Consider the following 17,856-nt stretch of genomic DNA (forward strand, 5'->3'; position numbering starts at 1 on the left):
TGATGAATAATAATTATTCACTCATATTATTGAAGTCTTAAGGGCATTTTGATTGAAATTTTGACTAATATATTGTAATCTATCTATATATTCTACGTACTAACATAGAGGAAATCAATGTTGTGATGAAAAATATCACTCACTGATTCGTCAATGAGTGACATTTGTCATCATATCAACACATTGATTTACTCTCTTTTAGTATAATACGAGTATAGTACCCGTGCGATGCACGGTTTAATATCATTAAACTTAAAAAAGAAATTACAACAATACAATCCTATAATCGACCTGACGCAAATAGTATGCAAATTCCTAAACATAGGGTTGAGAAACGTAATATCAAATGGTTTATTACTTTCTACCAAATATAATATGTATAACTGACACTTACTAAAAGTGCTACCACGTTGATTATTATGAATATAAAAAAAATGTTACTAATAACTAAAATATTATAATGTTTTGTCCATTTACTTAATTATTCTAATCATACAAACGAATAGCCAAACACTCTAGAATTAATAGAGTTTTAAATTTCAAAATTGTCTTACCAACAAAAGAATTGAGTCTAGATGTGGGTTTGAGGCGGGTGTGGAAACATGGGGAGGGACTATGAAGAGGGGATACATTTTTTTTTGTACCTCTCGAAACGGGGATTGGGAGGAGTGAGTATCATTACTGTCGTAGATGGAGGGGATAGGGATGAGAATTGTAAGGGGGGTATAGATGTGCAGTCCAAAAGTGGATTATTTATCAAATATAGGGGTGTCAGATTGCCTGTGGATCAAGTTTTTTTTGTGGATCCCCATGTGCATCCTTCCTAAGGGACGGGGATATAGGAAAGTTTGGTGGGTGACGGGGTTTAAAAATGTATGTGTTATGGGGTGACAGGGCGATGATGGATTTTAGATTGGACTCGCCTGCGCCGCTAATCATACATATAATTGATTATGAATAATATAGAAAAAAATACTACTCCGTACCAACTTAAGAGTGCATATTATAATGTTTTGTTTACTTAATTATTCTAATTAAACAAACGAATTGTCAAAAGACTCTAGATTAAAGTTTTAAAATTCAAAGCTCCTTTGCCAAAAAAAATATGTTGAGTCTAGGGTTGAGTTTGAGGGGATGTGGATACATGGAGGGTGATGAAGTGAATGCATTTTATTTTGTATCTATCAAAATGAGGATTGTGAGGAGTGGGTATCATACCTATCGTGAACGGCGTGGGTGAGGATGAGAATTGAAGGCGGGTACGGGTGTGCAGGTCTCACCCTACCTTAAAGTCATCTCTAAATGAATAAAGTAAATGGTGTAGGTACGTGTTAAATGATCTGGTAATGAGGTTGATGGGGGAACGTGTGTGTATTAAGTGGGTTTTACTATTGAAGTGAAGGGTGGAAGCGATACCTTTATTCTTGACACAAGTGATGAATGAGAATGAAAATTATTTTATCTATGTACCCAACTTATTTGTTTCAATTATTCCAATAAATAAGACGACATCGCATGAGCAATAACAAATTATCCATCATATTTTTAACTTGGAGAACATCTATAATCTACTAGGTTTCATATAAATTTATTTTTAGATTATAAACCGTGCATCGCAAGGGTACTATACTAGTTTAATCTAATGCATTAGGTTAATGTTAATAATGTTCTTTACATCTCTCACAATGTCAGTTTCTTCCAAAATACATGTTCATGGAGAATTGTTGAATTTGCTGCATGTATTCCATTCATGATTAGGGAATCCTGGAGGTAGATTAGCTTTGAATCCCATCAGCAATATAGTGGGGGTTAATATTATCCTAAGGACAGAGTATACTGGTGTTACTTATACTCCCTCCGTCCCGGAATACTTGACCTGTTTTCCTTATCGGGCCGTCCCTTAATACTTGACCTGTTTCTAAAAATGGAAATATTCTAACAATATTATATTATTTCTCACTCCACCCCTATTAACCCACCTACCCCCTACTCCATACAAAAAGTAATTAAAAATTCAACCCCTACTCTCCCCCAACCCCACCTCTTAACCCACCTCCCACTAACTACATTAAAATAATACCCCACTATCAACTACTACCTATTAAATTAAATAAGTCAATTCAAGTCCCTTAAACTCTGTGCCGGTCAAACCGGGTCGAGTATTTCGGGACGAAGGGAGTACATTGTATTTGTTGATGGTTGACTTTCTATGCTGGTGTTACTTATACATTGTATTTGTTGTTACTTTTCTTTTTTTATCGCAGGTTCTTCAATTTCATGTTAGAGGCCTGATATAGACTAGTTTTACTTGACTTTCTATGCTGGTGTTACTTTTAGGTATTGTAGTTTCTTCAATTTTATGTTAGAAGTTCCTTGTATAAACCGGTGTTACTTGACTTTCTACCCTGGTGTTACTTGTACATTGTATTCGTTGTCACTTTTTTTTTGTTATTGCTGTTTCATGTTAAAGGTTCCTTGTATAGACGGGTGTTATTTAACTTTTTATGTTGGTGTTATTTATACATTGTATTCGTTGTGACTTTTCTTGTTTTATTGTAGGCTCTTCAATTTCATATTAGAGGTTCTTGTTATAGACTGATGTTACTTGACTTTCTATTCTAGTGTTACTTATACATTTTATTCGTTGTTACTTTTCTTGTTTTACTGCAGTTTATTCAATTTCATGTTAGAGGTACCTGTTATAGACTAGTGTTACTTGACTTTCTATGTTGGTGTTACTTATACATTGTACTCGTTGTTACTTTTCTTGTTTTATTGTAGGTCTTTAATTTCATGTTAGAGATTCCTAGTATAGAATGGTGTTACTTGACTTTCTATGCTGGTGTTACTTATACATTTTACTCGTTGTTACATTTTTTGTTTTATTGCAGTTTAATGTTAGAGATTCCTTGTATGTACTGGTGTTACTTTATTTTCTATGCTGGTCTTACTTTAGATTTCGTTAACCAACGCGCCGAGCTTTAAACGCGTTGGACTTATTTATAAGTGTGAACACGCCACACCATCAACTTGATGGTATGGCTAGTCACATATAAGACTTGAGGTTTAGTATTTTGCTTTTCTGTCAGTATTTTACATTTCTTTTTTCAACTTTATATGAAATATGCACTTAGAGTAGTTAAAACTTATTCCTTGTACTTAATTTGTTTTTAATTAGCTAATAAATGAATGACCTTATTGAACTAACACCTATTTAAGGTTAGACAACCCCAATCATACATGTCATCGCTTGAGAGTATGGAAAGAAGGAAAACCCTACTCCCAAGCACAGTCCTATTTTAAGGCTCACTGTAACCACCAAGTAACAAGAGGATTCTCCACCATCTCCGCTTTGGGCTGCAAAAGCCGAGCTGATCCGAGTTTTACCTTGCTCGAGCTAAGCTTGATCAGGATTTTCACTGTTCGAGTTTGTCTCGAAATTAACCGAGATTTGCGATTTGTTGTTCGAACTTTGTTCGCTGAGCATTAGGATTTCTCGAGCTTGGCTCATTTAGTTCGAGCTAAACGAGCTTTTATTCGAGTTTAGTAAAAGAGCTTTAAGAAATCGTCAAATTTGTTTAAATCATATCATCAAGGAGAACTTCACAAATATATGTATGAGTCTTATGACTGGAATATTCCATGGGATATTATACTACATGATATCTTCGCTTCCGTTTTATATATTTCTTGACATTTATGGGTCATATTTTTTTAAAAAAATAGCTTATATTTATCCCATTGAATTATTTTTTCGAGCTTGAGCGAGTTATAAACGGGCTTATAAACGAGTAAATAATGAGTGCTCGTGAAGATGAACGAGCCAAACGTGATGTTGTTCGAGCTTGGCTCGTTTACTTATTGAGCTTAGAATTTTTGTTCAAACTCGTTCATTAATAAACGAACTTTGACCGAGTTTCGACCGAGCTTGTTTTCGAGTTGTTAGAGAACATATCGGCTCATTTGCAGCCCTATCTCCGCTAAACTTGATTGATTTGATACTTGTATTTCTTATGTCCCGTAAGAATATGCCTTGAATCACATCGTTCAATCCCCTTACTGCAACGCCCCACCACGGAGATCTAGTTGTCCGGTCTAAAGAGTATTTATTATTGTACACTAGGATTCTCTGTTTTGAGCCTATTTTATAGCTTTTTTGTATATATCGTTCAAAATTAGACGCATGTTTTCTCCATTCAACATCTCTTACCCGATTTGAAGTATTCAATTGACAAATGTTCAAAACGGCTGCCTATAAAGTCCAATTCTAGAACGAACACATTTCCTCCCGTAGTAGTAAAACATTCCAAACCAAGATTTATCTTATTAAACATATTTTAGATATATATTTGGTATAGTGTAAAATATTGTAGCTTAAAAGACATGAAACTATTTAATACAATAAATGTTTACTTTTTTGTCCAAATGTTTGACTACTTCACAAGGAAGGGAGACTATATATACATATGTGTTCTGAAGAATAAACCATTGCAAAAAACAAATAAAATGAATATGGAGGGAAGCAAAGCACCAATTATCTATCTCCTTTCTCTAGTCCTCTTTTTCTCTGTCGTACCATCCATTTTAGCACAAGAAGTTGGTAAGTATTCCCTCCTTCATACATTATGCCTTTTTAAGATTATAAGCATAACAAGGAGTTGTTAAGTTTGTATTCATCACTTTTTGTTTTGGCAGAGGATGAGAGGGAATTTAATTACATGAAAGGAAGCGAAAGAGGACCGGAACACTGGGGGGAACTCAGGCCGGAATGGGGGAATTGTAGCACCGGCGAAATGCAGTCCCCAATTGATTTGTGGCATTCAAGAGTCAAAGTTGTCCCAAAATTTGAGGAAATTACCAGGTTTTACAGACCAAGTAATGCTTTACTAAGAAACAGAGGTCATGATATTGAGGTAATTTCATTAATATTTACTTTCTCCGTCTCTTTTTGTTCTTTACGTTCGATAGTTATTACGCGTTTTAACGACTAATTAATTTGCACTGGGATCCCTCTATTTTTTTTATTTAAACAAGAAAAAATTACGTTTATTCATAATGTTATCACTTTTACCAAAATTCTGATATTAAAAAATGAGAAAAAAAATTAATTGGTTAAAATTATCATTAGACATAAATTTTGATAGAATATTAAAGAAGTTATGTGATAATATAAAAGGAAATGTAAAAAATATTTTGCTATACCCAAAAAGAAAAACGTAAAGAACAAAAAAACGGAGAGTATTTTTAAATCATTGTTGGTAGTCGAAATGGAATTTAACGTTGTTGTCCTAGGATACTATAGAAAAATAATAATAACAATAATAAAAGATAAAAAATATAAATAAATAAAAGCATGAAAGTATTCCTTTAGGTAAATATTTTTTAAAGGGGGTGTATGTTATTACTCCGTGCAAGAATTATTTCCAAATTTTAAATATTATATTATAAAAATATTTGCTCCGTTGTAAAAATAAATAAATGCATCCATATATTTGGAGATGGTTTTGAATGTTAATACTCTTCATAATTGAACGTAACTTTTGAATTGAATTTTAAGAAACTTAATCACGAAATATTAACATCAAAATAAATTTTCATAAATTGTTTATGGCGTAGGTTATAAAATAGTAAGAGTAACAGTTACAGGGTACTTTGTTATTCACATTTAGTATTCAATATTCATGTGGTCAATGTTTAATACTTTGTCTATAATTGATGGTTTAAATATTAGAAAAAACATCAACTTATAGAGTCTCTTTGAATTCGTTTTCAATTCAAATTTTTCTAAATATTAGTTGTTATGATTTTTTAAGCTTAATTAAATAAGCATATGTCAAACAAAAAAAAGCTCAATTAATATATTAATGGTTAAAATATTATGGTATACAGTAAGAGAAAGCAAAAAAAAAAAAAAAAAACTGAAAGCAAGAAATGTAATTGAGCTCAAGTTTTTTTTTTGGTGCGAATGAGCCACAAGGGAAATATAAATTACAAATGGGGGCGGAGGATTCGAACCTGAGACTTATTGTACACAGACCCTCAGTCTTAACCATTAGGCCAAGACATCATTGGTATTGAGCTCAAGTGGGTGTACAGTAGAAACGACGAACAACTCTAAATTAAAGTATGGAGAATTGACAAGTTTTTTAAAGCATCATTAATTTAATAGGTATGAGAGATTTTCGGTCAGAGTAATTATTTCCTCGTCTGATTTTACTTATTTCATTTGATAAAAAAGTTAAGAAAGTTTTTGGTCAAATGAATCAAGTAAAAAGTGACAAAAAGAGTTTATTTTCCATATTTTATGGCCATCTATAGAAAAAAAAATGATGTTGTTTTTGACATAGCCATCTATAGAGTATTATCATTATAAATAAAGTATAAAATTACGAAAATGAATTTGTTTTGTGATATTAGCTGGAGTGGGAGGGTGAAAGAAGTACAATTGAAATCAATGGGACTCGATACATCTTACGGCAAACTCACTGGCATTCTCCATCAGAGCATACAATCAATGGAAAGAGGTATGTGCTAATATTCCAAATCAATATTGAAAAATGTGTCTTGATGTATTGACAAACCCATACCGGTATGGGCGTTCTTATCAAAACTTGCTATCTCTCTATCATTTATCACCGGATTACCGGCTATACCGCCTACCAAACAAATTGTAAATAGTCTATATTGATATACCAACAAATTAGGTATGACGGGGAGCTACACATGGTTCATCAAAGCAGAGATGAGAAGATTGCTGTAATTGGACTTCTTTACAAGATTGGCAAACCTAACCATTTTCTTTCAAAGGTAATTTAATTATGTGTAAATAAGTTGTTAAAAAATAACTAAACAAATAGGTTATACAATTGTTTCATGACCAAATTTACTCATTTGACTTGGTCAAACAATGTTCTGATGCAGCTAGAAAATCAAGTGAGATTAATATCTGAGACAACACTGGAGATAAATGTTGGTGTAGTAAACCCAGCAAAGATCAAAATGGGGGGAAGGAACTTTTATAGGTACATCGGCTCACTCACCACGCCTCCCTGTACTGAAGGTGTCCTGTGGACTGTCAACACTCGGGTAAACGACATGCATTACTTGTTTCTTTCTATTCTATTGCTAATTAAAATGCTAGTCATGTTTATGTAACCACAGACAGTATAGTACTTCCTCCGTTCATTTTTACTCGCAACGTTTGTCATTTTCACGCATGACAATGCATAACTTTGATTATTAATATCTTTAAATCTCTTTAATTAAAAATTATAAAAAGTTGATATTTTGAAAAATACACATTGTGACGAATCTAACAAGATCTCACAACACTATATTTTATCTTACATATAAATCACCAACAATAGTCAAAGTAGAATATGTGAACAGTGTTAAAAGTCCAAACGTTGCAAGTATTAAAAATCGGAGGAAATATATGATATTTCATGCTGACTTCTGTTGTACTGTATTTCCATACAGATTGGAACTATTTCACAAGAGCAACTAGATTTGCTGAGGGAGGCTGTTCATGATGTAACTTGCATCTTCCCTTGTACACATAACAATCACTAATATTCAGTATTAATCACTTGATTAATTTATTGCTTCTCTTTTATCTCAGGACGCTGAGAGAAACGCAAGACCCTTGCAGCCCAGTAACGGAAGGAAGATGAACCTCTACACACACATGATCAAGAATCGTCAACAATAAAGGACCCCTCATTACTCATACCGTTACATAATAATCACCCACCCATAATTACTTCTACATTCCATAGCACGACTACATTATTACGACTAGTACTCATTCCCTTCACACATTTTTTGAACGATCTTAGTACTCATTATACAGATTAACGTTAGATTATTTGTAACCATTGGAGATGTTGCTATTCTACATTATTTGATTGATTAATACTTAATACATTATACACCATAACAAATTTGTCATCACACCTTTTTGATAGGACCCTAGTAGTATATCAACTACCCACAAGGATCACCTCCAAGACAATCAACCAAACAATACAACTCCAATTCACCACAAATAATCCAACAACCAAAGAACCTAACAATCAACCAATAATGGACAGCAACACGTAATCAAATGCGGAAGAATAAAATCAATCAACAACACACGAATTATACGTGGAAAACCCCTTCGATGTGAAGAGTAAAAACCACGGGACTTTTGAGGAGTCCACCCTTGTCACCTTCTCTTATTATGATAAAATTGAGGGCAAAAGAACCCAAATCAGACATACAAAGGTTCACAACCCACCAACACTTCCATACATAAGAGATCAACAATTAAGAGACAAGAGATGAAGAATATCACCCAAAAACGTACGTTCTGTCCAGCAGTGACCACGGACAAACCAGAGCTCTAAACGACGATCCAACCGTTCAAAATGAGGCCCTATATATCCTCAACAATCTGAACAAAAATCAGCACGATCCGACCGTTCAATATCCGGAAAACGGCAATTTTCTGATGGCTGCCCTGAAAACTACGAACTCTCTCTTCTCTTTCTCTCCTCTCCTTTTTTGTGTGTGTTTTTAATCTAATCTTTTCTCAGCTAACCTAACTCGCCTTAGGTTATGACTAAACATCAAAATACACTCCAAGGCTTCTAAGAAAAGCCAACCCATTTAGCCCCAAGTGGACTAAAAACATAACCCAACATTTTGGGCTCACAAACACAAGACAAATTACTTACTTGTGCAACAAGTGGGGTGGACCCACAACAATCTCCCCCTCCAGCCCATCACGGGGAAGACACGATCACTATATGATCACTTGAACATCATCCCGGCAAGCTTACTACAAAGCTCAACCTTGCTTCCGGGAACTACCTTTGTCAATATATCTGCACCATTCTTGTCGGTGTGGACTTTCTTCAGCTTCATTCTCTTTTCTTCAATTACATCTCGCAACCAATGATATCTAATGCCAATGTGTTTGGTGCGAGCATGATACATTGAATTCTTGCTCAAATTCATAGCACTCTGACTATCACAGAATACTACATACTCACCTTGTTTCAAACCCAACTCTTGAAGGAACCTCTTAAGCCAAAGCATCTCCTTGCTTGCTTTCACTGCGGCAATATACCCTGCCTCAATTGTGGACAAAGCTACACATTTCTGTAGCTTGGATTGCCATGAGATGGCTCCCCCTCAAAATGTAAACACATAACCTGAGGTAGACTTTCTATCATCAAGATCACCATCCATGTCTGCATCAGTATAGCCTTCAAGTATAGGTTTGCCACCTCCAAAACATAGACTCAATTTGGAGGTGCCCCGCATGTATCTGAAGATCCACTTCACTGCTTCCCAGTGAGCCTTACCCGGATTGGATAAGAAACGTCTCACTAAACCGACCGCATGTGCAATATCAGGTCTAGTACACACCATAGCATACAAAAAAGAACCAACAGCATAAGAGTAAGGGATGGATGACATAACTTCTTTCTCCTTCTCTGTTGTAGGACAAGCTCTCTTACTTAGTTTAAAGTGAGTAGCTAGTGGTGTACTAACAGGCTTAGCATGCTTCATATTGAACCTTTCAAGCACCTGTTCAATATATTTCTCCTAGGATAACCACAATTTCCCAACTTTCCTGTCACGAGCAATCTCCATGCCTAAGATTTGCTTTGCAGGACCCAAGTCTTTCATGTCAAATGACTTGGACAATGCTTTCTTCAAACTTTGAATCATATCTGCATCTTGTCCAACTATCAGCATATCATCTACATATAAAAGAAGGATGATGAAATTACCTCTAGGGAACTTTCTGAAATACACACAAGGATCGGCTGTAGTACGTTTATAACCATTCTTGTCATAAACGAATCAAATTTCCGGTACCACTGCCTTGGTGCCTGTTTGAGCCCATAAAGACTCTTCTTCAACTTGCAAACAAGTTTATCTTTCCCTTTTTCTTCAAAACCTTCAGGTTGCTCCATGTAGATCTCTTCATTCAAGTCGCCATGTAAAAATGCAGTTTCTACATCAAGTTGTTCCAACTCAAGATCAAGACTTGTTGCTAAACCCAAAACAGTTCTGATAGATGTCATTTTGACCACAGGAGAGAAGATCTCATCAAAGTCAATGCCCTTTTTCTGGTTGCATCCCTTTACCACCAATCTGACTTTGCGCTTCACTATCTTCTCACCATCTTTCTTGTTCTTGAAAATTCATCTGTTTCTCAAGACTTTCTTGCCCTTGGGAGGCTTCACTAGCTCATAGGTGTCATTCTTTTCCAAGGAATCCATCTCCTCCTTCATTGCATCGAGCCATTGGTTTTTCTCATCATGAGACAACACCTCTTGATAGTTCTCTGGCTCTCCATCTTCACTAACTAGAATGAACTCTGAGTTTGGATACTTTGTTGAAGGTTTACGCTCTCTAGTGGACCCTCGAACATGTGTATCCTCCACTTGAGGGGTAGGTTGATCCCCCTGCTTATGAACCTCTTCATGAACCACTTCCTCATGTACATCTTCCTCATGGATTTCTTCATCAGACGAGGACTCATCAAGATCATCATCATTATCAACATGATCTGGTACATTATCATCAGGTTGTACCTCACCAACATCATCATGTACATCATCAAGTACATCCTCAACATTCTCATTTGCTGGCTGAATAACAGAAGGACTAGAAGTAGAACCATTAGTTGTATCAAAAGACAAATCTGAAGTAGAAGTGTACCTTGTACTTAGAAGATCTGCACCCTTCTCGTGCTCAAAGAATACTACATCTCTGCTTCTCACTACTTTCTTCTTTTTTGGATCGTAGAGTCTGAAACCATACTCTTCATCCCCATACCCAACAAATACACATGGATTGGATTTCGAATCAAGCTTTGACCTTGCTCTTTAGGCACATGCATGTATGCCTTGCTGCCAAAGACTCTCAAATGTGAATAAGTGGGATCACGTCCCTTCCATGCTCTCTCTGGAATGTCAAGACCAAGAGGAATCGATGGAGATCGATTAATCAAATACACGGCACATTGCACTGCTTCGGCCCGGAATGTCTTAGGAAGATCAGACATTCTAAGCATGCACCTCACCTTCTCAACAATGGTTCTGTTCATCCTCTCAGCAACTCCATTGTGTTGTGGTGTGCCAGGCTCAGTCTTCTCATGTCTAATGCCATGTTGTGAGTAATAATACTTGAACTCATTCGAAGTATACTCACCACCATTGTCAGATCGAAGACACTTCAACTTTTTTTCGGTCTCCCTTTCTACCATGGCATGAAACTTTCTGAAAATCTCGAACACTTGGTTTTTTGTCTTCAACATATACACCCAAGTTCTTCGAGTAGCATCATCAATGAAAGTGACAAAATATTTATTGCCACCAAGAGACTCCACCTCAATAGGACCACAAGCATCGGAGTGAACTAACTCCAACTTTTCTTGCCTTCTGGTGGACTTCCTAGAAAAGGAAGCTCTATGTTTCTTACCTGCCAAACAATGATCACAAGGGTCAAGAGAAACTGATTTATCAACAGGAATAAGAGATTTACCTGCTGCTAACAGTTTGATCCCTTATCACTCATATGCCCTAGTCTCCGATGCCACAAATTTGGAGAATTCTTTTCTTCAACTGCATTCAGCTCACCAGAGCATACACTCAAGTATGTCTTAAACAAAGCGCAACACAACTCGCCACGAGCAACTGTCATCGAGCCCTTAGACAATTTCCACTTTCCATCTCCAAAGGTGTGTCGGTACCATTCTAGATCAAGGACATTTGCAGACAACAAGTTAAGGCGTAAACCAGGAATATGGCGCACATTCTTCAATGTAAGCATGCACCCAACACTTGTCTTCACACGAGTATCACCCAACCCAACAATGATAGCCGAGCTCTTGTTCCCCATCTTCACACTACCAAAATCACCAGATTGATAGTCCGTGAAATACTCCCTTTTGGGAACACAATGATATGAAGCACCTGAATCTACAAGCCATTCTGTGTCTGAACTCCCTACATGATGACACTCACTAGTTGCACAAATCAAAGCGACATCATCATCACTTTTAGAAGCGGTTGCTGCAGTATTTTTATCATCTCCCTGCTTTTGTGAGTCTTGCTTCTTACCTTGTTCTCTCTTCCAACGGTAGCAAAACTTTTTGATATGGCCAGACTTGTTGCAGTAATGACATGTCCTAGTCTCTTTGGCTCTAGACTTGGACCTCCCCTTTGAGTTATCACGACCTTTGGGACCCTTACTCTTGCTTCTTCCACGATTCTCAACAACAAGAGCATGTGAATTATCAACTCCCATCTCCTTTCTTCTAATCTCTTCATTGAACATGCTTTCTTTGATCACATCCAAAGATAGAACACCTTCTGGAGCAGAGTTACTAATAGTCACAACCAAGGTTTCCCAACTATCTGGCAAAGAACTCAACAAGAACAAAGCCTGTAATTCATCATCAAGAACAATCTTCATAGTAGTCAGCTTGTTAATAATATCCTGAATGTAACACCCCCAAATTTCTCTCTTTTTAAAACCAACATTTATTTGAACAAAACCAACATGGAGAGAAACTTAGGAGTATTACTGCCACGTGATTACGTTAAAGGCTAATTAACTCAACTAATGCAGCGGAATAACTCAAATAATTTTCTTTATTGAATAATAATAATCGAAATGATAATAGTGTATATTCGATAAACCCTTAAAATTAAAATACTAAAATCTGAACTCATTAATGAAACCAACTTAGAAAGTAAATCCTAACTAGTGAACTCTCCATTAATCCCGTATGCAAGCATGTCACATCATCACATCAAGTTCCTGAAAACTGCTCACCAAAAGGTGAACAGGGTCAAGCCAAAACAAATAGGAAATACGGGTTAGCAAAAGCTAAGTACGAATATATGCAAGACATGTAAAACATTTATATATAGTTGGACATACTTTCATAGACCATTTAATTCAAACTTGCTTAATTGAAATCATAGAATATTCATTTTCCAAAATTAGAAACTTTCCATAAATAGTAACTTTCCATAAATAGTAACTTTTCAAAAGTATAAACATTTCCAAGATTTAAGATTCCCAAAATAGAAACTTTCCAAAAGTAGAAACTTTCCAAAAATAGATTCCAATGAGAATATGGAAATCTAAACACCTCTTCTTATCTCCCCTTCCTTCCTAAATGTGCACACCCCAAATCTAGTATTCCATCACAAATCTATGCATTGGGGTACTAACCAAATAATAGTCAACAAGTGACCCTCGACTTACACAACAAGTGATGCGTATGAACTTTAATGTTCCATGAGATCATTCCATTTTGAGACTTTACAAAAGTATAATATTGTCGTGAAAGACTTTCCAATTCCATTCCACATGATAACCAATAACCTCCTTTTGTTTAATCAAATATAAATTTTTTTTGATTAAATACATGTGTAAATAAATGATTAATTATTAAATCATTAAAATTCATCAATAATTTCGAAGTGCCCTTTTATTGAATCATTAACACTTGAAAAACATTATATTAATATATAAATTCTAAATCCATAAATCATTTGTCCATAAATTCAAGAATAAAATCAAAATCATAAGTTCACAATTCAATTGAAAATCGATTAATCAATTAGAATATAACAATTCAAACCATACATAGATTTAACACATAGTTATCAAGCCACATAAACGTACCTTGATTAAATAACACCTCACACAAAGATTAGTTTGATCCTGCTACGGATCACTCACGAGTTCCTAACAATTAAATAAATAAAACCCTAATTAATTCATGATTAAACAATTAAATTAATAAAAATAAATCTAATGGACCTAAATTTAATTCATGAGTTATGGATGCATAATAACAATATTATAAATCAAAATTTCGAACCCATATTTTAAAAATACACTTTTAAAAATTACGGCATTAATTTAGAAGAGTTTAAATAGTAAAAACTGACCGTAAAAGAGAAGGCTTTGAAAACAATTGGGGTGTGGAAGTCACGACACCAAGAGGTAGACATCGGCGGCAAGGAGTGCACGACGGGGGTGTCGTGGTGGTTGTATAAGGGTTTTAGGTAAGAAGGTTTAGAGCCAAAGAGGGAGAAGAAGTTTAAGAGCGGGCTTGGGAAAACTCTCAACTTTTGGTGTGAGGAATTATGAATGAAGTAGGGGGTATTTATAGGTGTAGGATTAGGGTTAGGGTTATAATGGAACCCTAAGGGGTATGTCCGTGGTTGGTGTTCAAGTTGTGATAGGATTCTGAATCTAGTCATGATTTTGGTGATATTCGATTTAGAGTAAAATCGTTTAAAATAGAAATACAAAAGATAAAATCACGAAAATTTAAACAGAGGCTTGAATAATTAATTAAGATTTATCCTGAAATTTTCAGAATTTATCTCAAAGAATTCGGATTTTTAGGGAATTTTGAATTGGTAAAACTCTTTAAATCCAATTTTAAATAGAATTATCTTATTTTTCCAAAACAAATTCCGAAATATATTCTCATAAATATCATATAATATAAAACGGATTTTATAAAATACTAAACGTAATTTTCGGATTTATAAAATAATTTTAAGTTGATTAAAACTCTTTTTCTCCAAAATTGATTCCTAATAGAATTAGGAATTAATAAAATATGAAAAATATAATTTAATTCAGTTTTGAAAATAATGTTCACATTTGAATATTTTCCCTCCAAAATATTTGAATATTTTTCCCTCCAAAATAATTTAATATCAAATATATATTAAAAAAATGCATAAAATGATTAATAAAATGCCTAAAAATATGGGTATTACACTGAAAGTCACTCAAATGCTCAGAAACAGACTTTCCACCTTTCAATTTCAAATTAACAAGTCTCTTGATTAATGAAGCTTTGTTATGTGTGGTCTTCCTTTCATAAAGACCTTCTATTTTCTTCCACAAATCATATGGGTCGGACTCCTGAGACACATGGTTGAAAATGCTAATATCAACCCAATGCCTAATAGTCCCCAAAGTTTTTCTCTTTAACTATCCCCAATCTTTCTCTTCCATTTTTTCTGTTCTTTCAGGTTTAGAAATTGTGCCATCGGCTTTTGTGGTTGTTTCAATTGGATCATACAAATCTTTGCAATATAGCAAATCCTCCATCATCGGTCTCCAGATGGAATAATTGATTGATGTCAATTTAACCATTGAACTACCTCCACTACTACTAGTAGACTCCATAACAATGATCAAATTAAACCCCGCTCTGATACCAACTTATAGGACCCTAGTAGTATATCAACTACCCACAAGGATCACCTCCAAGACAATCAACCAAACAATACAACTCCAATTCACCACAAATAATCCAACAACCAAATAACCTAACAATCAACCAATAATGGACAGCAACAAGTAATCAAATGCGGAAGAATAAAATCAATCAACAACACACGAAATATTTTACTAAAATTAAATCTTGAATTAATTTAAAATCGTTTAATTCAACTGAAATAAATTAAATTAATGGATTCGGTTATAAATTTATATGAGCTTTAAATTTTAATTAAATTTGTATGTTTCCGGTTAGACTTGAAATACATTTTTATGTTTAAAATTAGTAAAGCATATGAATTTATTGGTTTAAGTGGGAGCAATTTTAGTCATAAACTCTTGATTAGGTCTACAAATCCTTTAAGGTTAAACAACTTGATTAGAATTAATAAGGACTGAATAATTGGTAGATTATTGGTGCCCTTGATTAATTGCTGCAAATATTTAAGTGATGCATAACGTGTTTTACTAACCAGCTATGTGGGCCATTCATGATAATGAATGGGTGAATGGTATATATTGTATATGTACTGTTTTGCAGGTTATGAAGTGACTAGTATGGCCCAAATAGGATAGAAAATATGGTCTGCGTACCATTAATTTGAATGTAATTGGTCTAAAGCACCAAATTTGTTTTTCAATTCAAATATGGTCTGCGTACCATCAAATAGTTGTAATTAGTTTAATTATAGCTTATCCTATTTGAAGAAAATGACGCCTCCCACGGTGAAATTCAAGACGAAGTTTCCAATCCATTTTCAAGACGGACTTTGAAGTTGAAGCTTCAAGATGAAGTCGGGCCATACTAGATCACAATTATCTTATGCATGCTTTAAGTTATTTATTGCTTTTAAATATGTCTTAAATATGCATGAGATTGTGGCTTGATTATGTTGCATGATTAAGGATTTTAGTTCACTTAAAATCTAACCAACATAGTAAGAGCCTTAAGTTCCAAACTAAAAAAATTGAGTTAAAAGGTGCCATGCCAATATAACACTTACTTGGATATCCTTTTTTCATCGATCTTAGTAATATTTTTCCGCCATAGCGAGGTGTTACTTATCGATACTAAAGGGGTAAGGTACACAAATAAATTGTGAGTACATGTTAGTTTTGGTGAAACTCAACGATATAAGTAAGGAGTCCTTTTATGTCGTGGCAAAATCGATAGGTTTACCTAATAAGTTCTTAGACGTACCTATCAACCAAGAGTAGTTTTTAGACTATTAGCAAAAGGCTTTTGCTTACCTAAAATATTTTAGAATTGAGTCAAAATACATAATGTGCTTAATTCTTCAATGGTTTTAGGGTCTTGGAATCATTTTATTCACACCTGCCGGAACAATAAAATCGAATAAAATGCTAATAACTTGTTTAAATTGCATGATTGCTTTAATTTTCAAGTTATTACTCATGATAAATGTTTAGACTTTGCATGCTTCAATGTATGTTTTAATTATTGTTTATAATTAAATATCTTGCACTGCAATAAATCCTTTTAGAAAGGTAACAGTAAATTTCCTCGATTGGTAGTGAATCCAAGAACGATTCACGGAAATGAGAGAAAGTGAGCAATTTAAAATGTACGTTTCTTATATCGACTTTTATGGTTGTTTTCGAGTATCAAAGTCGAATGGCAAACCGATTGGTGCTTGTGAATTCAAAATACAATGTAGTTTTGAGATCATAAAGCATTAAGTTTAAACGCTCAGCTTTACCAATGGTTAACAACCTAAAATCCTTTTTCCATTTAATTCTCGAATGAGTCTAGTTCCTAGACATTCGAATAGATCGATGCTTAGAGAACTTTTGAAGCTTCTGGTAAGATCATCTAGTTGAAACAGAATATTCAACATAAATAAAATGGTAAGAACTTTGTTGGAATGACATTGGACATGTCTAACAAAGTATAAAAAGTCAACACTAGAGAATTCAATTCTTAAAACTATAAGAAAGGGTACAAGAAATAGGAAAACAAGGAACAAATGAAAGGAATTTACGATTCCGTTTCTACCTATAAGTTTATGTTTAAAGAGAGTGACCTAGCAATCAAACTTCCTTGGTATCATATACCGCTTGAGGTTCTTACTTCGGTAATAACTCAAACAATGGAAGCTAGGATACACTAATGACCTACAAGTGGGAAATGAAGCATGGCAATGCTACATTAGTTGTAGGGTCATCTAGTTTGTTTTAAGTCCTTTCAAAGGCTGGAACTTAATGGCTATTTTGTTCCATAATCAACATACCTAAATTTCTGCTTCAAACACATAAAGACTCACATTCAGAAGAACGAAAAAAATGCTTGTTTGTTTGTTTATTTGAATGAAATGGTCATTTACGGTTTGAGTCAATATGCTTGATTAAAATAAACAAATCTTTAACAATAAGAACTTTACTAGGCTCAAATCAACCCCTTGATTTGAGTTCCACTAATCTTTGGCATTGTTGCTTAGACCATATCAACAAGTTAACATTCATAAGCTCTATTTCGATGGACTTTTGAAAGTTGATTGATTTCAAGAT

The 17,856-nt window shown here is 34.5% G+C and overlaps 1 protein-coding gene across 1 annotated transcript; it reads left to right on the forward strand.

Annotated features, from left to right (window-relative positions):
- Positions 1-4,440: 4,440 nt before the first annotated feature.
- On the forward strand, positions 4,441-7,929 carry LOC110799164 (alpha carbonic anhydrase 7). The gene is made up of 7 exons (XM_022004378.2): positions 4,441-4,600; positions 4,696-4,913; positions 6,418-6,524; positions 6,705-6,807; positions 6,922-7,086; positions 7,480-7,533; positions 7,622-7,929. The coding sequence occupies exons 1-7, from the start codon at positions 4,507-4,509 to the stop codon at positions 7,709-7,711; spliced, it is 831 nt and encodes a 276-aa protein (XP_021860070.2). The 5' UTR covers positions 4,441-4,506; the 3' UTR covers positions 7,712-7,929.
- Positions 7,930-17,856: the final 9,927 nt, after the last annotated feature.

The sequence above is a fragment of the Spinacia oleracea genome, chromosome 5, assembly GCF_020520425.1.
Source record: "Spinacia oleracea cultivar Varoflay chromosome 5, BTI_SOV_V1, whole genome shotgun sequence".
Lineage (NCBI taxonomy): Eukaryota > Viridiplantae > Streptophyta > Magnoliopsida > Caryophyllales > Amaranthaceae > Spinacia > Spinacia oleracea.